General features: G+C 46.6%; 1 protein-coding gene across 6 annotated transcripts in view; it reads left to right on the top strand.

Moving 5' to 3' along the window:
* Positions 1–24,777, top strand: part of TANC2 (tetratricopeptide repeat, ankyrin repeat and coiled-coil containing 2) — a 331,215-nt gene that overhangs the window by 139,444 nt on the left and 166,994 nt on the right. For 4 of the 6 annotated variants that reach the window (XM_063354919.1, XM_063354923.1, XM_063354920.1 and 1 more), the window contains one exon: positions 22,815–22,886. The exons of the other annotated variants lie outside the window; for them this stretch is intronic. In XM_063354919.1, coding sequence (XP_063210989.1) covers positions 22,815–22,886 — 72 coding nt within the window. The remainder of the gene's footprint in view (positions 1–22,814; positions 22,887–24,777) is intronic. 6 annotated transcript variants of the gene reach the window in all.

Raw genomic sequence — 24,777 nt, 5'->3', positions numbered from 1 at the left:
TATATGGTTTTTTTTCTTGTCTGAGATTCGGCTTAAGTACGCGTTAGCAACTCGAGGCATTAATTTCTTCATTCTCGGATCATCCGGTGTTTCTCTCGTGGATGCTGTTGGTAACGCCACAGTTGTCTTTGGCACTGTGTGCGGGTACCCTCTTTCTGTTGGGGGGGAAGAAAAAGTGATTCCTTGCTGAAAATGAAACTCTTCGGGGGGGATTCTTGGGGATCTTACAAGTAAATCCTTTATTTTAACCTGGACTTAATTTAAAAGGTCATGCTCTAGTGGGCACGGTGGTTGTGTAGGACTTTTCCTTTGACCTGTAAAGGTTTAAGAGTAAACGAATCAAAGTACACGCTTTTGGGTCTTGCTACATTAAAATGAGTTGCTAATTTGAATATAGACAGTAGAAAAAATTAGTTGTAATTAGGCTATTTTATCGGCAATGACTTACTGTAGTTGCTTCCCTAACCTGGGCAAGTTTGAGGGGCTCAGCCTTGAGGTGGGACCACTCCAGCGTCCTGCGGCGTCAGCTGCTGCGTGAGGGGATGTCTGCCCTGGGTCCTCCTGGCTCAGGAGACTGTGTAAGAAATGTTTAAAACCCAAAAGGAATGGTTAGGCATCTCCTTACTAAAGAACGTGCGTTGTTATGGTTTGTTCAGAATATTTTATGTATTAAGAACTCAGTTTTAAAGATGGCTCTCTGCTGATTAGCCCTTTAAAGTTTTGAAAAGTGTTTTGTCTTTTCAAAAGGTAATGAAAATGTAGCTTAAGCTTTGAAATGTTTTCAAAGCAAAACTGGTTCTGTCTTTCTTTGCAGGTGTGTCGGAGTGGGGCTGACACCTCGATTATCCCTACTGACAGGCCGAGAGATGGATTGTCAGCCGTTAAACTTGGGGCTGGCTATTGGTGTGTGCTCCGTTTGCCGTGAACAAGCGCGCTTGTCTGCTCCTGCTGTTAGTCACTGTGGGTGACACCTAGTTACATCATGGGAACCAAAACATTGCCTTTGAAATAAGATGTTTTCTTGGAATATGGCTGAATCCTCCTTGGTGGAATGCAGCTCGGTGGCCTGGGGCTAATGCACTTGGTAACGCGGGCACAGCGTTATTGCTTCCGTGCGTTTGTGAAAGCCTCGGTGTTTCTTTTTGGGGTATAGATGTACCTTTGGGACACGGTTCCTTATTGACTCGATACGTAGAGTGATGAGGGGGAATGGCAGGTGCCTGAGAGACCCTGCGGCTCGCTCCCTTTAAGCTCGTTTTGCTGCAGCCTCAGCCCTGGTTCGAAGTTTTCCTTTCAGCTCGGGGTGAAGAGGCAGAACGTGAGTCACGCAGGGACTGCGCTTGCTCTCGGCAGCTTCGCACAAACCTCTTACGGAAGGAGCGAAATGACGAAGAGTAAAGCTCCAAGTGACCTGACCTAAATTAATCGGCGTTGCTTTGGGCAGCAGGGTTGGACCTGCTGAAGGCCGGAGGGCCCGGTGCACGTTGCTCCGTGAGCCCCGGCTCCTGAGGTGGAGGACGCACAGTCCCAAAGTACTTTACTTAAAAGATAAACAAAAAAACCTTTAGGTTAAAAAAAAAAAAAAAAAAAAAAAAAAAAAAAGCCAAACCAACACGCATTTCTAAATAATCCTGTCTGTGATTCAAGCAGAGGGTAAATGAACATCTGTTCAAATAAAACATTTTTTCCTTCTTTTGCACCCTAAGTGTTTTTTACTGTTTAAAGACTGAAATGGAGCCCTGGGAAAGGATTCAGGGATTGATTTGTTCCTGTACTACCAGGAGTATTAAGGAATCTGCGGACTGAACTATGCAGCCCGTCAGTATCCCTCTGTCCTTTAAGGGAGATGCATAAATATAATTACTGGCCTGGTAATGCCTGATGTCAATTAAGAAGAAAGGATTGAGTCTGGTTGTGTAACGTATTTGACTGTTATAGCTAACCTAAATACAAGATGTAGCGATTGGAAAGACTTAATTTTCATTAATTGCTCAAGCAGCTGTGTGGCTTAACAAATGCAAGAAGAGTTAGGTATGAAGATGATGCTATTTTTATGTAAAAGCAGATCATACTAAAACTGAATGTGCACAGATTATTATTTTTTGCTTGTTACCTCCTGCTCTCCAAAACCCCAAGGAACTGAACACACGGGGTATGGTACTATGTGCAGAGTTTAGGGATAGGATGGATCTTCTTAAACCACAGAGAAGGGATTCCTTTGTCCTTAGGAAACAAAATAAGTATATTTTGAAGTGTGCTTTTGCTTGGATAATGCAATTTGCATATAGCTTAGATTGCCAAAACTACTCGTTTCCTATTGTGTTGTGAATCAGGTGTGTAGGACGGGTGCTTCTGGGGCCCTTTGGGTGGAAGTCCAGCAAAGTCCGGGGCACGAAGAGACTTCGGCACCTCCATGGGTGTTTATAGCGTCCGCCTGTGGCCTCCCAGAGCAGGAGCACCAGTTGCCTGCCCAAACGCCATGGACACGGATGCAGCTGGTAACGGTGGTCTCTGTCCCCTGCCTTTGAACTTGAACCACGTGCGTTGACAGAACCTTAACCCAGGTGCTGGTACTTCAGGAGGCTGCCCAGATCGCTTTGATTCTTTGTTTGTCGCTAGCTTTAAAAGCAGTAGGTAATTTGTTTACAAGGCTGTGGCTCGCACCGTCCCTGCGTGTGTCCCGCGGAGTGGGCAGCGGTGGGAGGAGGCAGGTCCGTGTCTGCGGCCATGGGTGCCATGCAGGTAGCTGGTGTGGCCACGGGTGCCACGCAGGTAGCCGCGCTCGCCAGGCAGCCCCGGGGGCTGCTTTGGCCATAAATGTCAATGGAGGGATTAAGTGAGGGGGGTCTTATCGCTGCAGAATTGAATTCTCCCAGGCAAGCAGTCGGACTGTGTCCGTACAGGGATGCGGTCGGATTACAGGGTTTGTTTACTGTATAAGCAGTTTAGTCCCATTAAAAGGATTGGGTTTTTCTGTTGATACTGGGAGAACAGCAACTTTATCATTATTTGAGGCTATACTATTTGCTTGAGATTTGCCTAGCTTTTTGCCACTAACCTCCACGAGGATCGTGAAGTGGGGGAGTTTACGTTTTAAGGAGCAGAAGTGGCAGCGTGCTCAGGTATCCCAGTAAGAAGTACTTCAGTTTAGATTGTCCAGTGCTATTTAAATTCAGAAACACCGTGAAATGGCTGCGGAAGAGTTTTATTTGTCAGCACCTGTGTTCAAAGCCTGCGTGAACAGATAAAAACCGTGTATATTCTAACAAGACTACGACGGCAGGGAGATGCGTGGAAAGCTCTTGCTCTCCCCACTTCACACAGCCAGTTGCTGCTAGTTGGGCGCTCGCAAGCTTTTACCAAGTCTCCCCAGTTGGTTTTCCTTAAGCACGGTTTCCCATTCAGCCTGGGTCCTGATTAAATAAATATAAATAAATATAATATACCTGCAAAGCAGTATGCGTGGTGAGGGAAATGGGGGTGATGCTATGCCCGCCCGCTTTTATTCCCTCATACGGTGCATTCAAATGATCAATGTAGTGCAAGTTGGTAACGGTTTATGGCAAAATTCTTTCACTTTCCTTCGCTTTCAACTTTTGCCCGTTCCTTGTAAGTGCCAGCCTGTCCTTAACGCGCTGCGGGGCGCTGGGAGCCAGAGGAAAAGTCAGCTCCGGAGCATAAAGCACCTGGCCGTAAAATGTCTCAAAAATCATTTTAAATGGATGGGTCTGTAGTTCTCCAGAAATGCACGGGCTGGGGGGGTTTTCTCAGTGGAGGAGTTTTGGGCTTTAAGTTTTTTTTCAAAAAGATATTTCAAATGGTCTTACCTGCGGTCTGAATTTAAACATATCTCTGGAAATCAGCGTTAGTGCTGGCGGTCCCATGGCGTGGTTTTGCTGGGGTTGTGGATGGAATAGATTTTGGTAAAACCCACGGCTCTCAAAGGCTTGGAGTGCTGAGCGCAAGGGCAGGGAAGTTAGACACGGGGGGTGCAAACCCATCGTACTGTCAGTGAGATAATTAATACTCACTAATCAGATAGGAGGTCATGTACGTGGGCATGCATATGTACGCTGGCAAACGAGAAAATAATGTCTTGGACAACAGCGGTGGCGACAAGGTTGTGTTTGGAGTCAGACGTGGTGTCAGGAAGGGCTGATGGGGTATGTGAGCCTGGTTGCAATAAATTCTCAAGCAGGGTGAGCGAGATGGAGTTTTTTTTACGCCAGCCGTCGGTGAGGTCAGTCGCGCTGGGCCGCAGTCAGCGCTCGTGTCGGCTTTTTGCAAAAGGGGGGGCAAAATTAGGCAGACTGCGGCAAACCGCAAGGGGCTGCAGGGTGTCGGGGGTGAAGCGTCGCAGCCTGGAAGATGAGGAGTGCGGGGTGTGGAGGCTGTCGGAAAGGGGGGGCTGACTTCACTCTGCCGTGCAGGGATGGAAACGTGGGGACCGTAAGTCTACTCAGCCTATACAGGGATGTATAGCGTGTAGCACAAACTGCAGGGAGGAGTGGCAGGGGTGCTTCCACAGGGTGGATAATCGCTGAATTGGACTGAATGGAAGGGATCTCCTGGCAGCAGAGGAGCAGAGAGCTTCAATCAAACCCCAATGAATGAAAATACGCGGCTTCTAGGCTGAGGGGAGTCAGGCTGCGGCATGGAACGGGCCGTCCTGGATTTCAACATCGATCTTATTTTAAAACATAAATAATTATCAAACAGAAAACCAGCATTAATTGTCTATACATATATATATACATGTGCATGTGTATATATATATAAAAAATTACCACTCAGTTGTCTACAAGGAAAATGTCTTGCCTGCTCTTCATGCGCTGCTTTCCTGGGCTGGCTTCTCACTGAAGACTGCTGTGCCCTCTGGTTCCGAGAGGTTTGAAAATTGCTTCTCAGAAAACAAATATTCGTTTGCCTTTAGCTTTGCAGCCCTCGGAAGATCGGGGAAAATAAGGTACCATGTTTCCTAATGTTTCTATTACAATGCGCAAAGCACTTGAGTTATTACGTGTTCTTTCTTTTAAGGAAGCTGGATCCGTGAAAGCCTGAAAAGAATGAGATAATCGGATGAATTTGTACCTGCTCATAAAACCAAAATACTTTGACATATGATTTGGCCATTAGGTATTCAGGTTAAGTTTCCCTCCTTTTGACTTCTGCTCCATCTTTGCGGGAAACCTTTCAAGTTTATTACTGCTGGATCAAATCTTCTTTCATCTTTATGACTGAGCTGAGCTTAAATGTGCAGCAGCCGATCTGGAGGCATTTACATTTTTTTTTTTTCTCTTGACCTTAGGGCTCCCTGTGCTAATGGGCGATAATGCCCCAGCCCAGGAGGGGCTGATGCTCTCCTGCCACCATCTGCGGAGCTTTTTTTGGAGCTTGAGAAATAAATTGGGACAGATTCCCCCCCCGCCCTTTCTTTTTTTTTCTTCTCCACTTGTGACCTACTGCGAATTTGGAAATGGGGTACGAAGCTTGAAAAACTAGCTCTCCTTTCGTTTCGGCAAGGACAGTTTTTTTGGGCACTCCTAATTCGCTTGCTCATTTAAATCTGATAAGTCAAACGCACAGATACTCTCTTACACAGAATCTGCAGGTTATTTTAAGACAGGTCATAGTGTTAGGAAATCTTCAGAATATTTCATCTGCGTCTCCAAACAAATAGTAATCTTCTTTTTTTAAGTCTGAAAGCCACTTAAAACAACGGATGGTTTGAATTCGGCTTATAATTTTGCCTGTTCGTGTAATAGGCTGCACATCTTCCTGCGTTTCATGCTTTTCACGCAGTTGGTCTGCGCGGCTTTTTAATAGCTGTCTGCTGGAGGGAGCGAACACGAAAACTTAGTCATAATTTATTTAATCAGCAGAACAGCTGTTTCAGTGCAAACTTTCATTAATAAACTTCAAAGTTTGTCTACATAAATAGAATAATTTTAGCACTAACAGGTTTCTCCATAGTCTTCTGTATAGCAGTCATTTTTAAAGTGTAATTATTTTACATAATGTGATGCTATGCAGAACTTGGCCTCATTAAATTACATGCTCAACAGTCTCAGTTTTTTAAATTGCCAAGCAAAACAAAGATAAGTATAAACAAATTTTTTAGCAGATAATTTACACCTCATCCAGGTAGTGGGGCAGCAGGAGGGAAACATAACAGCTAATTAAGTCGTGATATAGCAAAGGCATGAACTGAATGCAAAGTCATTGCTGAGCCTGGTCGCAGACGTTTTTAGCAATATAAATCAACACACAAGGAAGATATATCCGTGCATGTGGTCTTGATTTAGTTTAAATCCTAAACTATTGATTTGGGTTATGTCGATAACATTTTTCAGGTGAAAATAGCTTGTTTTCCCGGCGGTAAATGGAGTGGTGCTGGCAAACGTGTCTGTACCTACCAAAGGGAAACATCTTCAGGAGGTATCAGCAAAATTATTCTGGTGAAAAATTACACCCTGTAACCGGTAGAGTCATGCTGAAAAAGCTGGCTAGGCCTAGGATAAAGAAGAAAAAAATTAAAAGTTAGCCGAAAAGTAGGATGGGGTGAAATGGTCCATGTGCAGCACAGCAGGGCGAGAGGGTCCAGTGGGTCTCCAGCCCGAGACTTGATCTCGCTGTCGGCTGTGGGAGAGGGTGTTCTCCGTCCGCGTTTGAGGTGGTTCTTGTGGTTCCGTGTCGCGCGGTGCCCGTCCCCTGCCCGGCGTGGCGGGGGGCGCGTGGGGTCTGCGCCGGGCTCGCTGCTCGCGGGGGTCATCCTCCTGGCCCCTCCGTGCACATGAGCATATGGAGATCATTGAAGGAGAAAATGGGAACTACTGAGACTAACAAAGCTCTCCCAGAAGAAATCCTCGGATTAACACCGTTTTCTTGCCAAGTCCTGCCTGCAGCTGTGAACCCAGGTGGGGCGGAGCAGGGGGAGTTTCTGCAGCAGCCACTGAGGCGCCCGGGTGGTTTTACCCACAGAAATGCATCTCTGGTTATGGGCCGTGATCTTCTGTTATTAATGTGAATGTGAAGTCCCAGCTAACGAACATTGCTGTATGAAAGCAACAGTGTTATCAAGATGGAGGCCCACAGAGGAAAACTTGTACATTGCTGAAATGTCTCAGCACAAGAAGGACACGGAGCTGTTGGAGCGGGGCCAGAGGAGGCCCCGGAGATGCTGGGAGGGCTGGAGCCCCTCTGCTGTGGGGACAGGCTGAGAGAGCTGGGGGGGTTCAGCCTGGGGAAGAGAAGGCTCCGCGGAGACCTTGGAGCCCCTTCCAGTCCCTCAAGGGGCTCCAGGAAAGCTGGGGAGGGACTCTGGATCAGGGAGGGGAGCCATGGGACGAGGGGGAAGGGTTTTAAACTGGAAGAGGGGAGATTTAGATGAGATGTGAGGAAGAAATTGTTTGCTGTGAGGGCGGTGAGCCCCTGGCCCAGGTTGCCCAGAGAAGCTGTGGCTGCCCCATCCCTGGAGGGGTTCAAGGCCAGGTTGGACGGGGCTTGGAGCAACCTGGGCTGGTGGGAGGTGTCCCTGCCCAGGGCAGGGGGTGGCCCTGGGTGGGCTTTAAGGTCCCTTCCAACTCGAACCATTCCGTGATTCTATGAAATGCTGTTGAATGTGCCTCAGAGGACCCACCCGTCCCCAGCTGTTCTGGCACTGGTTGTTAGATCATAATTTCACCTGAAGGACTCCAGCACGTCTGCCAGTCTCTCTGTAGAAGCGTGGTGCTGTTCTCTGGAGTTTTCTGTACGTGGGCTGTGCTCAGTTATTGGGGTGGCGGGTGCTGCTTGCTTTTCTCTGGGACGGGAGGAGCAAATGCAGTGAAATGCCCCGTGGCTGCTGGGTCTGGGCTGTCCCGTGCTGTCTCTTGACTCTAAGCCTTGTTTCTCATGTGAAAGATCAGCCCGTGTTCTGGAAGTTTGACGGTTCTTTGCTGTGTTGCGCATACTCTGATTAAGTAAATTTCCTTATAACCTTTCCACAGAAGAAGTTTGTTCGTGATCCGTTATCCCTGTTGCCGGCTGGAGTGCCACCCCAGCTGTGGGGTTTCTCGCTCCTCCTGTCTTCTCCTTGCGAAGTTTCCTGGCGCTGCGAGGTTTTAGCCAACCTCTGACACGGGTTCTGGGTTGGAATTTTGTACCATCTGCTGTCGTCAGATGCTTGTGTGCGTGGCGGTAAGATGCAGGCAGAGCATGTGAAAACAAAGCATCAGACTGTTTCTACTGATTTTTTTAATAATTTTTTTTTTTTAACAAGAAAAATGGCAGGGTTTTTGCCATAAGGCGATTACTTTTTGCTTTGATTTTAAAACAATTTGCATTTAGGCTCTTGGTTATTTACAATGTAAGTAACTTCTTAATTGTTTTTGATTACACTTTCTATCTGTAAGAATTTTTATTTGTAGTTTTTTATCTTCTCTCTAATTGAGAAAGGATTTTTTTGTTGTTGTTGTACACACTAACAGCATTACATGATCAGGGCAAACCTTGGTTTCCTTTAGCTGCCGGGTTGGTTATTGATCTGTGCTCCATGACTTGCATTTCTTTGAGGAGTGGGTTTCGTACTTCACAAAACGCTCTTTCAAGCGGATAGCTTGCATAGCAGAATTTGCTGGAATATTGACGCAAGGGAAGTTCTTTGTTTCTAAAATTGTCTTCTTTCACTCTAGCAGCTCCTTGCCCTTGTCCGTGAATATTTCATCCTCCTTTAGAAACGATGGAGGAAAAGGGAGCGTATTCTTACCTTCTAGGATGTGAGCAATCCACAACATCTTTTTAATTGGCAAAAAATGTTTGTAAGCCATCATGTGTAATGTGCTCGTACTAGATTGATTGTACCTCCTGCTTGATAAATCAAAAAAAAAATTACTATAAAGAGCTTCTGTAATTGTGTTAGAGAGATTTATGTCTGGGCTCTGCAGAGCAGTTTATGATAGTGCCTGTGACTCAGCAGCGCTTGCTTGGGCTGGTGCTGCAGCGCCGGCGCGACCTGGCAGCCCTTGGCATGGGCAAACTCCTTCCCGACAGCCGGAGCTGACGTAGGAACACTGGGCAATTCCCCCGCTTCCTTTTCCAGGCCCTTCTGTATCGTTCCGAACTAAATCCAGCGTCGTGCAACACTTGAGACGGGCCGTTCGTGGTGGTGCAGGGATTGCAGTGGCACTTTAGGCGGTGCAGTGTTGGAAAGTGCCATCCAAAATTAATCCAGGGATATCTAGAAATAGTGGAATGGGTAGGAAATCTGGCACCCGATACGAAGTGGCACTATGTCTCTGTGTATTGCCTTTCCTTTCGCATGTTTCTTGAATACTTAATTTCTTTAAGAACCTGTCCGTTTATTTATAAATGTGTATATGTGTGTGTGCGTGTGTATACATTACTACTGCTGCTTGAGTAGTATCTGGAAAATAATTTCAGAAATAATTACTCATTCTTCTAACTAAGTAGAACTGTTAACCTCTTTTTATATTTTACTGTATAATTGCCTTAAGTAGGAGCCTGAGTGGTATTTATGATCAAAGGCCATAAATTGTGACTGAGAAGCTTCTTCTGTCGCAGTGTAGAGCCACAGGAGCCGTAAGAAAGATGATTCCTGAGAGCGTTTGGGTTGCGTTATTCCCACTTTATTGTTTAGGCATAATTTCTAAAATTTAGTTATTTGCATTCTGGGAGGTAACAGACTGGAAGAAGGATTTTGGTTGCTTTTGGTGGAAATACCTTTGATAAAAAGTTGTAATGTGCTTCTAAAACCAGCGGTGGTGCATTCACTGGAATGGCGTGGAAGAATGAATTCAGCGGCAGTATGGGAGTGCGGAATGCAACCAGAGCTGATGATGGAACGTAATACTCGGTGTTACATCTGTTTGAGAAAACAATCAAATGCTGAGAAATGCAAGGTTTTCAGATGGGATTTTCTGTTTTCTTTTCCCTTATTTTTCCTTAGTTATCGTACTGTAATTTCGCTGGCACATTCAGGCTCGAACAGCAGGGACATCTTTACCTAGATCAGGTTGCTCAGAGCCTCATCCAGCCTGGCCTTGGTAGCTATGGAATAATGGAAGGTGTAGGAAGTGCACTTTGGTCCTTTAACTATAAAAAACTAACACTTTAACTATAAAATACAATGTGCTAGAAATACAAGAAAAAAATGTTTTGAGTTCTAAACCAAGGTTAACTTAAACCTTTGCAAGTACTTGAAATATTTCGCTTGGAATTTTGGTAGGTGGTGCTTGTGCTATCCCAGGGAGGCTGGGCATCCACCGAGCAAAGCATCTTGGAGGCAACAGTGGGAGCCGGCTTTGTCGTGGAAAGCATTCCCATTCCTGTTTCCATTCCCATTCCCATTCCATGCCTGTGCCCGTGCGGGCGTGGGTTTGCTTTGCCCGTGCCGTTACTGCCTCCTGGCTCCGAGTGCCGGGCACATACGGGGAGCCTCGCTGCTCTCATGGCGTCAGCGCTCTGGGTAGTTCCCAGGGACAGGGCTTGTGTGGCATTTGGATCCCCATGGCTTCAGCCAAGGCCAAAACCATATTTTCAACATGTAGTTGTGGGTTTGGGTGATTTCAGGGCTTGCTGAGTGCTCACAGAGCCTGCCTGTCATCAGAATAACCTATTTGGAGCTTCAGTCACTTGTACCGATTTCTCAACTAATTTTAGGACAGATGACCACTAAGCCATTCTAAAAATGCTTCTTGAACTTCTAATTAGAGGAACACGCACAAATGCAAAGACAAAATTTGCCCTACAAAAATAGGTAACTCTTGTTGTAGCTATCAAGAAAAGCGTATGTTGTATATAGTGTTAATTGTTGTTAGTTAATTACATTTTAACATATTCAGTCAATTGGAATAATTAGTATATCTGTCATGCTTTTTATTTGAAGCTGAGAAGGCTTGTGGTTGCTAAAGGTCCCAGACAGCCTTATTAGAGCATACAAGTGTTTTATAATTTGCAGATGGAGAGCAAAAGCATGTTGAGTCAGTGTTGACAAGGAGGGAATTGGGAAGTCAGTCACCGCGGATCCTCCTTCGCTCCCATCCCCTTCCCTCGGCGCCACCCACGCGTGCGCTGCCCGCCAGGCACCGAAAGCTCTCACGGACAGAGCAAAGGGGTTTCCCACCTGGTAATGGGTTCTAAAAAATGAACGCCTGTACTGTCTGTAGAGCTGGTCTTTGATTGGCTTTTGAAATATTCAATATTCTGGCTATTTTTACATTTTCCTACCTCTTCCCCCCCATAACACATTCATGGATTACATAAACTAGAGCAGGGCAGGTTTAGATCAGCCATTAGGAAGAAGTTCTTTCCACTGAGGGTGGTGAGGCACTGGCCCAGGTTGCCCAGAGAGGGGGTGGAGGCCCCATCCCTGGAGACATTCAAGGCCAGGCTGGATGAGGCTCTGAGCGACCTGATCTAGTTGAAGATGTCCCTGCTCACTGCAGGGGGTTGGACTAGATGCCCTTTAGAGGTCCCTTCCAACCCAACACGTTCTGCGATTCTGTCTATTCAGATTGGAAGGTGTAACAGTACACAATTTGTTCTGCTCATGTGCGCTACCATCAGATTCAATTCCGTGTTAATTCAGTTTCATAGAATGGTTTGGAAGGGACCTTGAAGACCACCCAGTGCCACCCCCTGCCCCGGGCAGGGACACCTCCCACCAACCCAGGTTGCTCCAAGCCCCATCCAACCTGGCCTTGAACCCCTCCAGGGATGGGGCAGCCACAGCTTCTCTGGGCAACCTCTTAAGTTTGAAAGTAAGACCTCCTTATCCCAAAATACAGGAGACCACATCTTACAATGGTTAGAATATTTGGTTCCGCTGCGAGAGAGGAAACAATTTGTGCTTTAACATAAATGAAAACATGTTTGTTTTCATATCTTTCTGTTTAAGTTCTAGCTCTAGATTATGCCTCATAGGAGTTGCTGGGTTACCGAATAAGGATAACTGAAGCTGTTTCCCTGCTGTGGAAGCTACTCTGGGCATTGTGTCGGAGGCACATTTATGATGAGTTGGTTGGAGAAAGCCTGAGGCACGGTTGGGCAGAGTGGGAGAGCGCCCGCCTGTGCGTTGGAGCAGCTGGTGAGGTCCATGGGAGGTGGCGAGGCTTGGGAGAAAGGGTGCTGCGGGCAGGGCGAGAGCAGGGTGCCGCGAGGGGGTGCTTTCTGCTCCCCCCCGCAGTTGTGAAGATGGATTTCCATTTCACCCTGGTTGAAATAGTGTGGGGGTAGTCCCAGCAGTAAGTGAGAAGCTGTACCTTGGAAATGGTCCCATCTCTCTTCTCTCGGGGCTTCAGTAGGGTTGACATAGTGTCCGCCTGTTAATTACTCCAGAGTGACTTCTCCAACTGGCTGGCTTTTCCTAAACACCTAATTATGGGCATTTTTAATGAAGTTTCTTGTAAGATAACACTCGGTCGCTCCAAGCTACAGGTTCTAGTTAGATCACAGATACCCTGCCGTGGATCAAACTGCCTATGGGGTCAGCAGTAGGAGCAGCGAGGAACGGGGCACGAGTGCTGACGTCTTGGTTGAAACAGTTTCTCTCCGTAGCAGTTTCCCAGGTTGAGTTGTCTGGGCTGCAGATGTTGGAAGTTTGGATTCCAAGGTGTGTTCCTCAGGTCGGAGTTACATTTTTGTCGTATGATATAATGCAGATTTGCTAATGAAGAGCCTGTCATTTGTCAAAGAGAAATGCTTGGGAAAGACCCCCTGGGCTCTGAGAAATTGCTGAGGCGGTGGCGGTGGCGCGGTTTGCTTTTGAGAAACAAAAACGCAAGGGAAAGGAGGTCCAGGTTAACAGTCTGGGGAGGCAACACGCCTCATTTACCTGTTAACCTCACTTCTGTGCGTCATGGTTTGGTAACAAAGCGTCTTCATCGACTTGTCAGAACAATTATAAAAGTTAGAACTGAGATGCAAAATGATGCAGTGGTAACATCTTTGTAGGTGGTGCTCTGAGTGAGGTATCAGGTCCTCTGATTTTGATAGCTAAATTGATAATGTCTTACCATTGACTGTGTTTTCCATCTCGTGTATAAGCATAAATTTTAAATTTCTTCCAAAACAATTATCAAAGTGCTGTTTTGAGTATTTGCTCACAAATTCTGACACAAACATTTTCTATTGTCAATATCGCGTCCAATTATCAAACCTGTTTATTGTCTTGTAAAACAGATAATGCTGACATTTAATCCCATCTCAGTGAAGTTCCTTCTGACGCCGGTGGTTTGATCAGCTTTCTCCAGGCCATCCGTCACGGTTCCTCAGGCTTTATTGGGTGGGTGGATAAAATTCCATCTCTTGTATCGCATTTGTGTTCCCTTACAATGACTTCTGAAGAAGCGAGTGCGTCTTGTTCTGTTGGAAGTTGTAACCGTGGCTCTTTTATCTGCTCATCCTGGGTGATTCTCTATTGCCCCCATAGGAGCTTGGAACATCATTTCTGAAAAATAATTATAAGTTGATGCACGTAGATTGCTGCAAATTAGTACCTTTCTGATTCAGTGACAGTAAACATTACATTCAGCTGATTACTTCCTACGCTGCCCCATTAACTTTTATGTAGTTTCCAAAAAGACCAGCTTTACATTTATTTAAATGATTAAAATAGCGAACAAGTGAGGCTACTTCTATCCCTTTTAGTAACTACATTGAAAGATTGGTCATCAAAACAGTTTTGGGGGAGTACTGAAAATTTGAAGAGTAAATCTAAACAAAGTTACTGAGCGAAAAGGCGGGGAGCTTAGCTGGGTTATTTGGCTGAAGTTTTAGAAGCGCCGATGTGATTTAACCCAAATGTCACCGACAGTGAATGGAACGCAAGGAGTCCGACAAAGCACACAGAGAGTCTGAAAAAGTCCAATTCTTTTGAAAAATTACTTTGCTAATCTAATTTTATATTGAGTTTGCATCCTGTCGTTTGTCCTGTTTTTAAATGAATATATATATATTTTTAAGGGGAACTATTACAGTGTACGTTTGGTCCGTTTAGGGATGTCCGCATTAGAGGAACAGAGTTATAGTGAATTTTAAGTTTTATTCTACCTAAAAGATGATGGATCTTTCAGACTTTTTAAAATAAAAAGGTTATGGATGAAAATAAAAAAAAAAGTCACCGAAACTTTCAATGTGAAAATTCCTGCTTCCAATGGACATTTTTAAACAACTAATCTTGAGGTTCTGAATTGAGTAGGGGTAGATTGACTTGTGCGTGGTCTTTTGTGTTCACCCTGCTATTCAGAGTCCCCGTACGGCTGCTTTTGCCCTTTCTCACAGCTGTTGGGACAAATTAAGGCATGATGTTTTCTCTACAGATGGCTTTCTGCTCTCGAGATTGTTCCTTAATGAGCTTGGATGCGATGCAGGTACTGAGGGTGGCTGGCCTTTGTTTATAAATTTAGATAATGTACTTATTAGTGTCATTTTAAAGTGCACGGAGTATAAAGCGCGCACATCTTTTTATAGTTATGGATAAAATCTGTAATGTAATTTCATGAGCTTTAATGGAGTAACCCAGCCAGCGTGCCTGCTCCCGTCCTGGTCGGCAGGTGTGTTAACAGCAGTGCTGGGTTCTGCGCCCCATCGTGCCCCGTTACAGCCACCGCTCCAGAAACGATTTGTTCATAATGTTGAACATTTATGATATTCAGGGTTATTTTCAAACCACGGACTCGTACCTTATGGCAGTACTGACTCCTCGTTTGCTTTACTGCTCGTATGGCCGGTGGGACTATATTTAACGTGTAACGAGGGAAACCGCCTTATCTGTATGAAACCTGCGTTCATTTTCCGCTTTAGCTAAAGTATTTCAAAACACAGCCTGGCGTTTCCATAAGTACTAGCGTTTTGTTAGTAAAAAAGGAAGAAAGTCTTTTGATGACCCATGGATTAACAATTACCAAATGGAATATTATCTTTATGAAGACATTTCTGGAACTTCCATCTCCCGTTGCTTTGCGTTATAAACGGTACAAAGCTGAAAAGCTTTTAACGTTTTGGGTTTGTGTGTGTGTGGTTTTTTATTTATTTATTTATTTTTAATTGGGGCAGTGGTGTGATTGAGGTGGGCTTTTAGTTTTCTGACATTTTTAAATTTCACTGCTCAGCTTACCTCTGCAAAATACCTGCTTTTGGTGTGTTCTCTCGGCCACTGAATGAAGATCTGTTCATTGGGGGGGTGTAAAAGTCTGGGGGTTTGCAGTAGTTTATATAATGTTGTCTTTTAACATCCATTGCAGAAAAATAATTCTGCGCAGAAATAGTATGTTTTGTAAGTCTTTTATGACTTGTGTGAGTTATCAAAGTTGTGCATACGGGATTCGACATGTAGGAAAGCGGTTGGCGAGCTCTTTTTTAATGATACGGTGATTAATAACCCAGGTCTGTCCTGTAGTGCCATCAGTACGAATCATCCACCCCCCACACCCCGGCACTCCCACGGGGGAGTTGTTTTGGTGAGGTGGGTGCTTTATTCTGTTAGTAAATGAATACAGCTCTTAACAATTTTTATCAGACTAATACTAATTTTTATAATAATACTAATTTTAGCACAATAATTTTTGTATTTGTTTTCTGCAGCAGAAGACCCCCCTCGCAAACTAAATAATCAGGGAGAGTTTTTGATTAAAATGACTCTTTTAAGTCCCAGACTGTGTCTGCTCTCCCTTCTTGCTCCGTGGGGCTCCTGTTTGCCCCTTCCTGGGCTCCGCTCCCCCCGGGGTGGCCGCTGGCACATGCCATTGCTCAGCCTGGCCGGTCCCTGGGGACCGCTGAGAGCTCTGCTCCGTCCTCCGCCCATCCCGAGCTCCCTCGCCGCACACGTGGATCCGGCGTGCTCTCACCCCCTGCGGCACTCTGATTTTTATTTATTTTATATTTCCCCCCCCCCGCCCCGTGTGTCTTGTGTTTCGGGAGCAGGATGGCAGTCAGGAGCCACGCTGCCGTGTGCGGGGATGCCGGGCTGGGCTGGGATCACATCGGTTCCTAACCGCTGTGCTGCCTTTGTGTGAGTCTTCTCTCTTTTCCAAATAGGGTTTCGATAACGGTGCAGGTTTAAAAATACTGATTGACAAGGCGTTGTAGCAGAGCGCGCTGTCAGAGCCGCGGCACAGCTGATGCAGTCAGCCCTTGCAGCAGATTTCCCAGCATGCGTAAAGCAGGCTGACCCACCCTCGTGTTTTTTCCGCGTTAAAAATTGCTTTGTCAGATAAAAGAACTGGGAAGGCGTTGAGTCACGTTGTGTGTTTTAGACCCTGCTTTAGTTAAATCGGGGAACGGGAATATCGGGCTGCTGGTTCTTGATTGTTATTGAAAAACGTGTTGTTTTTGCCGTTACCGCGAGCACCTGGCAGCGAGGGGCTGAGATTTGCTGCCGGCGGATGGTGGGGCTGCGGCTGCGTCTCGCGGCTCCGTCTCACGGCTCCTTGCAGACCGGGCTCGCTCTCGCCGCCGCACAGGGCTTTCTGCAGCGGATTCATTCGGTAGGATTGCCGAAACCCTCGGGATTTTCTTTTCCCTTCGGGAGCGGTCCATTCAAGGAATACGGTTGTTCGGTGCCGTGGAGAGGATTTGGTGTGTCATTGGTTTTCAACGGAGAACTGGTAGAATAAAGAGGGGGCAGACAAGCGGGCGAGGGGGGACGGGAAGCGGGCGGTTCTCAGCCCCATTTATAGTAGGAGAGACTGCTTTCCTGAAGCTGCTGCTAAACATGATTGTGCTGAGATTAGTTAATCCCTGTGTAACTGAGAGAAAGAATTAACAGCTATGACTGTTTGCTCTATGCTTGCCACACAGTCGCCCGCTCGGACGGCTCTCTTTGGATTTCTGACCCCTGTTTGGGGGATGTTAGCTGCTGATGAGACAGCATCTTTCCGAAATTAAAATAATGCGTAGATCTTAATGGACTTTCTTAACACTGAGATATTTAAAAAGAAAACAATCACCAAAGTTTTCCTCCCTCTCATTGCTAGATACAAGAGAATACGGATCCCTGAGCCAGTACGTTACTGTGTCATTCACTTCCCTTTTGGCGTTTGCAAAAAATAACTATTTTCTGTTTCTGGTGGCAACTTCTGTAGAAGGTCCTTAACCAGGTTTATCTCGGTCTGTTCTGATCTTTATTTTAAATTAACACAGATAGCTGTTTTCTAGCAATGATTTCACAACCCATTTGCTTTCGGTGACCTCTTTTGGATGTTGCATCTGAGGCTTTGTCAATAACTCTGGTGTTGCACCGTGTTGACAATCGTTACAGCAGCTGAGTTGATTGCGCTTGCATGAGTGATACTGTGTGCAGACTGTTGTCCAAAGAGGAGGTCATGCCTATAAATAATAGGTATTGCAAAAGGAAATGCTAGCACCTGAAGTCATGCCTAAATACAATAACTTACAGTACTGTTGGAATGACGGAGTCCTGATAAGCACACGGGGGTGAACGCTTTCAAGACTGTAAACTCGAGCACTTGGAAGTTTAAAAAACGTGGGAATTAATGTTCCCTTAGCAACAGTAATGTGCCCCTTTTTTACATGTATATTAAGATAACTCTTTAATTATGTATGGTATTGTTCCCTAGTAACCTTGCTCCTCCACTGTGGGGAATGGAGTGTGCTCAAAATTTTGATTTGTAGCAAAGAGAGGAAAAAAATTAAACACTTCAGTCGTTCAACTCTTAACTGCAGGCAGTTCCTTATCTTCCTGCAGTCCTCTGCCTGTTCACCACACATCTGTAATTCTGCAGGTACCAGCCTTCCCCACTACCTGGCATTGGTTTGTTTGTATTTTTTTTAAAAATATTTTTATTGCAAGTATTCATCATTTCACAATTCCGGGCTGTGAGGGAGAAGGTGCCCGCTCTGCCCTGGAGCTGCCTGCGGGAGGCTCCGTGTTTTCTGCTGCCTGTATTGGAATGTGTGGGGCGGATGGAGGGGTTGGTGGGCCGTGGGGCAGAGGATGAAGGGCTTCCTGGACCAGCCCCTCGCTCGCCGGCCCATGTTACCTTCATACAGCAAACCTGGGGGTTGGTTGATGCACACGGGGTCTGCAGGGACTCGCGCTTCTGCACAGCTTTAGCATAGAATGGTTTGGGTTGGAAGGGACCTTTAAAGGCCACCCAGTGCCACCCCCTGCCCTGGGCAGGGACACCTCCCACCAGCCCAGGTTGCTCCAAGCCCCGTCCAACCTGGCCTTGAACCCCTCCAGGGATGGGGCAGCCACAGCTTCTCTGGGCAACCTTTACACTGTTCGCAATTTGTTCCCAAAATACTCTTCGTTAAAAGCCACTGAACAGCTTTGTGTTGGGTTCTGCTGGGTTTCACCTAAGCTACAGCCTTCGCTGCAGCAGCAATGGGGGAGCACAATCTCACGCTGACCAAAGGCGTAATAGATGCTGAGTCAGCAGATTGCTTGCTTCCTTCCCCACCCGCCTCAGTTGAGTTGGGAAAATCATTTACCGTGATATTTCTCTCCCCATTACTGTATTGTGTAACTTACAAGTGACCCGAGAGCTCCATACCAGAGCCTGGCTCCTGTGCAGCAGGTCCCGATCTCAAACCCAGTGGCTTTGGAAGGAGTTGTCACCGTTGGCATCCCTGGGGGAGCAGGGCCCTGGCTCTGCCCAGCGTCCGCCAAACGTGTGCTCTTGGCGCAGGAGGGATGGGTTTGTGACATCCAAACAACTGTGCGGGAGAGATCCTGCCCTTCCAAGTCATCCTGAACAGCTTAATTCCTACCTAGGCATGAAGTATTCCAGCAGTTCTGCCGCTGGTGGGTTGCTGTTGTGTCTCCTTAAGCTCCCATTGTGCCTTTTATAAATTTACTGCACTTAGAAAATACCTGTTCCGCTTCAGTAGGGAAGCTGACTTCCAAGAGACCCAAACATACTCATTTGGGGCTAAAAGCTAACAGTTTGGTTTTTTTTTTTTCTTTTAAAATAAAGAACATGCTTGTCTTTTTAGATTTATTCCATTGTAGAGAAATCCAAGTAGGATTTAGGTTCCCGCTAAAGCTGTTGGGTAAAAGCTTTCTGTCTTCCGAACAGCAGCTTGCGTTTCCTCCCTGCCAACAGTGGTGTCACGGAAATCCCTTGTTGCCCCTGTAAATGGGAGACCCAAGTTTTTGGAGGAGCCGCAGACCAGCTGCGGTGAAATGCGGGTCGATGCTTTGGTGCTCTGGTTTCCCTGGGGCACCTCCTGTCCTAAAAGCAGGAGCCGCTCTCTCCTGTTCTGGGGCTCCGGTCCCACAGCGGTGGTGGCGGTTCCTGCTGCTGAGAGAGAGAGAAGGAGGTGCCCAGAGAATGAGGTTTTATCTTTCACTCATTTTCTGAATGCGGGGGGTGGGGGAGAGATGCCGACTCGAGTTGGGCTGAAACAAGCAGGTGGGTGAGCAGGGAGGACCTTCGGAGCCCCGCAGGAGACGGGGCTGGGGCTGAACTAAAGCAAACCCACGCTGGGGGCGCGAGGGCAACCCAGGTTTTATTTAAAAGAGTCCAGTTATGTGAAAGCAAAAAAAAATAATAATGGAGTGAGCACGGGTTCCTACTTGGTCTGTTCCTTCGTCTCCAGAATTCATCCCACCCAGCGGTGCTGGAGAGGTCGGGCAGCCCTTACTCTGCTATTAGGTTTTAAGCCCAATTTAGTCCTTAAAGTCCTTTATTAGTTTGGTTTTTTTTTTTTTCTCCTAACTTTCGAAACTCTTCCATCTCTGTCAGGCATGTACTAGAGTACTATGTAGCTCTTTGAGATGAATAAGGCCATTTTAAAGTTAATTTGGAACATCTGTGTATGGTAGTGAAAGTGTATTATTAACATAATGAAATATTAGCTGCCTTTGGTGTTCAGAAGTATTTAACGGAAATGAGAGCTAAGCTGTTGTCTAAATCTCATTGCAGAGCACTGTGCAAAGAGTTACTCTATGAATTCAAGAAAAACTTACAAACCAGTTTCATGTCACCAAACGTGCTGTTGTTTTACCGTAGCTTTAAAACCAAAAATTGCATTTTTGCAAGATTTGGAAGTTTTATTTCAGAGCTTTTTTTAAAAATGTAACCCGACTGTGCCGCCTCTTCCCGTCCCTGGGCACCTCCTGGGTTACCCTCGCGGCAGGATGGGGCCGTTGGTCCATCTCTCCAGGTCACCGGCCCTTTGTATGTGTGACCCCCCGTGAGGTCGCGTCCTCCCGCTTCTCCCCCACCAAACCCAGTCCAGCCCAGCCTCTCGCCAGCTCTGTACTGGGGGAAGGTTTGCCAGGACCCGCCTGTGGATTTACTGGGCTGGGCCGACCTGGCATCGCTCACAACTACGCAAAAAAACATATATTGAGCTTGTCTTTTGATGACGATTATGTGGCTTTTGATAAATACAGGGTTTTACTCCTGATTTTAATCTGTGACTTTCCTTTTGTAACCCTAGCCTTTTGAAACTTTCAGTCCTTGTAATTATCGCTTATTGTGTATTTATGTTTGGAACTCAAAGGTTTTTTTGTTTTCTTCATAACTTGGAGGTTGTCGGTGTGGGCTTGTAGCGGAGTGCCCTTTAGCAATGATGATGCTATCTGCATGCAAAGCAGCGTTCAAAACCAGCAGTGTGTATTGCAAGGAAAAACACAGAGATAACGATCTATTAATCCTCCATGAGATTAATGCTCTTCCACGCCAGCCGAACTGTAGGAAGACTCGGTGTAACTAACCCCAAGAGGGCATCTCCGGGCTAATGAAGGCTCCTCCAATAAGTCAAAATTTCAGTTGTGTTTGCAATGCCACATCCTTCCTGCAACCAGCACAGAAAATGGGGAGGGAAAATGTCGTGGTCGGTGGCCTCCTCGACACCTGGCCGTTGCGATGGCTTCTCGGGCATGAGCAGCTGATATCGAATATCAGCTGCTTGCCCTGGTGGCCAAGAAGGCCAGTGGCATCCTGGGGGGCATCGAGAAGAGTGTGGCCAGCAGGTGGAGGGGGGTTCATCCTCCCCCTCTGCTCTGCCCTGGGGAGGCCACGGCTGGAGCTCTGGGGCCAGTGCTGGGCTCCCCAGGTCAAGAAGGACAGGGAACTGCTGGAGAGGGGACAGCAAAGGGCCACCGAGATGCTGAGGGGACTGGAACCCCTCTCTGATGGAGAAAGGCTGAGGGATTTGGGTCTCTTCAGTCTGGAAAAAAGGCGACCGAGGGGGGACCTTATCAACGCTGATAAATACTGAAAGGGGGGTGTCAGGATGATGGGGCCAGGCTCTTCTCAGTGGTGCCCGGGGACAGGACAAGGGGTAACGGGCACAAACTTGCCCCTGGGAAGTTCCATCTCAACAGGAGGAGGAACTTCTTTGCTGTGAGGGTGGCAGAGCCCTGGCACAGGCTGCCCAGAGAGGTGGGGGAGTCTCCGTCTCTGGAGACATTCCAACCCCGCCTGGCCGCGTTCCTGTGCCACCTGCTCTGGGTGACCCTGCTCTGGCCGGGGGTTGGAGGGGATGATCTCCAGAGGGCCCTTCCCACCCCGGCCAGGCTGGGATTCTGGGATTCTGTGAAATACGGGGTTTTTAGCTTGCTTTTGCTGGCTTTGGGATGCTGACCTTTATGTGCAGCTCTTGTATGAGCAGGGAAAAATGCAACGGTGACAGAAAACTATATTGCTGGCCCCATTCAAGGTGCCTGAACGTCCCTTCAGGGAAACTGGGGGCTGGAAGAGTTTTGCCAAGGGAAGAGGAAACAAAAATCCTCTCCATAGCCTGGGCTGTGGTCAGGCTTTTTTGGGGGTGTCGGGAGACTTAAATTTTTGGTCAGTTTATCAGTTCTGCTGTTGTGCTCCGATACACAACTTGCCTTTCACGCCAGAGTAACAGATGCAACTCGCGGGTAATATGGGTCGATAAAGTTGAATTATTTTATGGCATAATAGGCCCGCCCAAGAAATAACTTCAGCAGAGTGCAGCGGCTTTTAGTATAATCAAAGAGTTTAAGTGCTAAAATCAGCTATGGAGTTTTTAAACAGCTATTCAAGAATTCAATTATTTCAAAACTATTTTTTAAAGATGATAAAAGCCTCCCCTCCCCCTGCCGTAAGGTGTAATAACCCCTGAAATACATCCTGCCTTTGAAATGCCCGCTTGTGCTTTTTCACAAGCCGCGTAGGTAGAGTTCTTTGTGCTCCCAGCTTGCACGAACCCTGTGTGCTCGAGCATCTCTATCGATGCGCGCATCTATTGTTTCTAATCTGGTCAGTTGATCAATGAAGACCAGCATGTAATTAATTGTATAATATTGTACACAATGTCCTACTCCACACTTACCCAGATGGAGCTGTTATTTGTTAACTATAGCTGCTTTCCTAAACAGTTTCAAGAGGATATAATGAGAGCGGTTTTGTTCTTCCCAGCCTTCCCGTTTTTTAGCTGACAAATAATTTTAAAGGGGAACAATTTCAAAGAGCATTCTTTTTTTTTGTGTGGGTTTTTTTTTTTTTTGTTTAGCCTGGACCTTTTTCATCTTAATATTTTTGATATCCTGATATAACGGTGCGAAGTGAAGGGACTAATGGAAGATGCGCAATTTGGTTACTATTTCATTCAAATATCTGTGGGGTCAGTAGGAGAAATTAAAAGCCTACTTTATATCCTGCGGACCTCCCAGATTTCATGGGCAGTGAGCTGGGGAGAAACTGGAAGGCTCAGCAGAGGAGGCAGCCAGCGGTTTGCCCCCGTTTCAGGCTGCAGGAGGGACCTTTTGTTCCGCTGCTCCACGAGATAGGTGATGGGACTCAAGGAAAAGTTGCGCCTGCCTGACCTGTACACTGTGATGTTCTACTTCTGCTGTTTTGGTTCTCATGCAGATGGAGGGAACGAGGAGCCGCCAGACCGAAGACAGGCAAGTGTAGACTCCCGTCAGAGCCGATCTGGGCAAGGTAAACCTGAGTGTTGTTCTGCCTCAGTGACTCATTTCTCGTTTGTTCGCCTTTTGTATATACGTTTTGTGCTTTTCATAAGACTGTGTCATCTGACGGAGTTTTGTAACCATCATTATTACCCACACAGCTACAAATTTACTAATATTCACAAAACAGACTGTCTTTGTATAGTTTGAAGGAGCTTAGGCTAACTCATGGGCGCAGACTGCGGAGTGCGGCATCCCCATTCAGCAGATGGAGCTGGTGGTGTGAGAAGTCTCCAGCACAAACCAGCACAAACCAGCGGGCCGCTGGCATACGGCAACTGCTTGCCTTCCCCGCTGACCGCAGAGGGGAGAGAACCTGGCTGGTTCTCAATAACCAGGTCGTCCTTCGCCCCAAACCCCCCTGATGTGACAGAGGTGGGACCGGCAAGTTCCTGCCCCGGGGGCCGAAGAGCCACCTGTGGCGCCTTTTGCTTTGTTTCATCCTACAGGAACAGGGCAAAAGGTTCTAGGAAGAGAGGAGTAAAAATAGTTTTTATATTATTTAAATAATGATTCTACAGACTCATTTTGTTGAGTATCCATCGTTCACAATAGGCTTGGTGGGTAAAGCCACCACTAGAGCCGTGTGACGGGGATTTCTGTCACTGACAGCGGAGCTCTTAGATCTGCGCTGGCTTAGGTCTCCTTTGAAGTCGCTTACTTGAAGTTTGAAGCATTTGCTCATTTGTGAGGGCTGTGAAAATGCTGATATTTTTTTCACACGGCTCTTGAGACTAAGCAGCATTTTTTGGAGGTGTGGCTCTAGTAGGTGCTACATGCGTTGACTTATTTTCTCCTTTGGATTGCAGCAATAATTTTCCTTTCATTTAGGTTCAAGTCTGTTGTTGTCATGGTGTCCTAATGACTTATTACGGAGACATTTTCTCCAGAGCATTGTTCTTTTTCTGGCAGCGTTCCAGTGTTGCCCGGGCGAAATTACTGCAAGTGATTGAAGCCTGCGATCAGAATTAGGGCGATCGGAATTTTGAGTTAAAACCCTGAAGCCCTGTGAAACATCGACAGCTGAAACCGCTCTGTTAACACAGAATCTTATTATTATTGTAAAATGTATTATTTTAAATTTTCTGATGTTAAAATAGAAGAGTTAAATAAAATTAGGAAGGGGCAAGGGAATTTATAACTGCGCTTGCCCCATGATGGCTTGCGTACAAATAGCGTTGGATTTCTGTGCATCGAGCAGACGGAATGAATGGTTGCTCTTTTCCAGCCACCGTTAGCTCAGATGGAGTTACCGACATGTTCCTCCTGGAAGCCGAGCCTTGCCCGCGTTCCCTGCCCTCGGTCCCTGTGGTGTCCGTCCGTATGTCTGGCTCTTGGCCCGTGGTTTGTCCTTAGCAGATGCTGCTGGTGGGGTCTGTACCCCCATTGCAGACACTGGGTTCTCTCAGGTTCAGCCTCTTTACTCAGCGTCTCGGCTGCTGGGGAAAAGTACCAGTTTTGGGCAGAGGACATGAGGCTTTTTTTTTTTTTTTTTTTTTCACAAATACCGACTTGCCAAAGAATGACCAACCTGTATCTGTTTGCCTCCGCAAGGATGGCTCTAGGAATGGCGGGAGCTGGCAAGAAGTTTCAGCATGAGAGGGAGTAGAGGGGGAAACGGGTGAAAAAATACTTCCAGCTTCTTGGAGAAACGACCTTCTGCGCGAAGTATTTCCGTTTGGATCAGTGGATGTGGCTGTAGATGCAGGCTTTCTACAGCGTGGAAGTCTCTCTGCTCCATAAAAGTATTATCTTTAGCTTTGCCCTCTTCTGTGTCCGTAAGTTGCTATCTGTCTGCAGACGTTAACACGTAGTTTTCGTAATGACGGGTTAAGGGTTTTTATTATGCTTAGATAAACCGG

This window comes from Chroicocephalus ridibundus, chromosome 17 (assembly GCF_963924245.1).
Source record: "Chroicocephalus ridibundus chromosome 17, bChrRid1.1, whole genome shotgun sequence".
NCBI lineage: Eukaryota > Metazoa > Chordata > Aves > Charadriiformes > Laridae > Chroicocephalus > Chroicocephalus ridibundus.
This window is presented reverse-complemented; position numbering and strand designations above follow the sequence as displayed.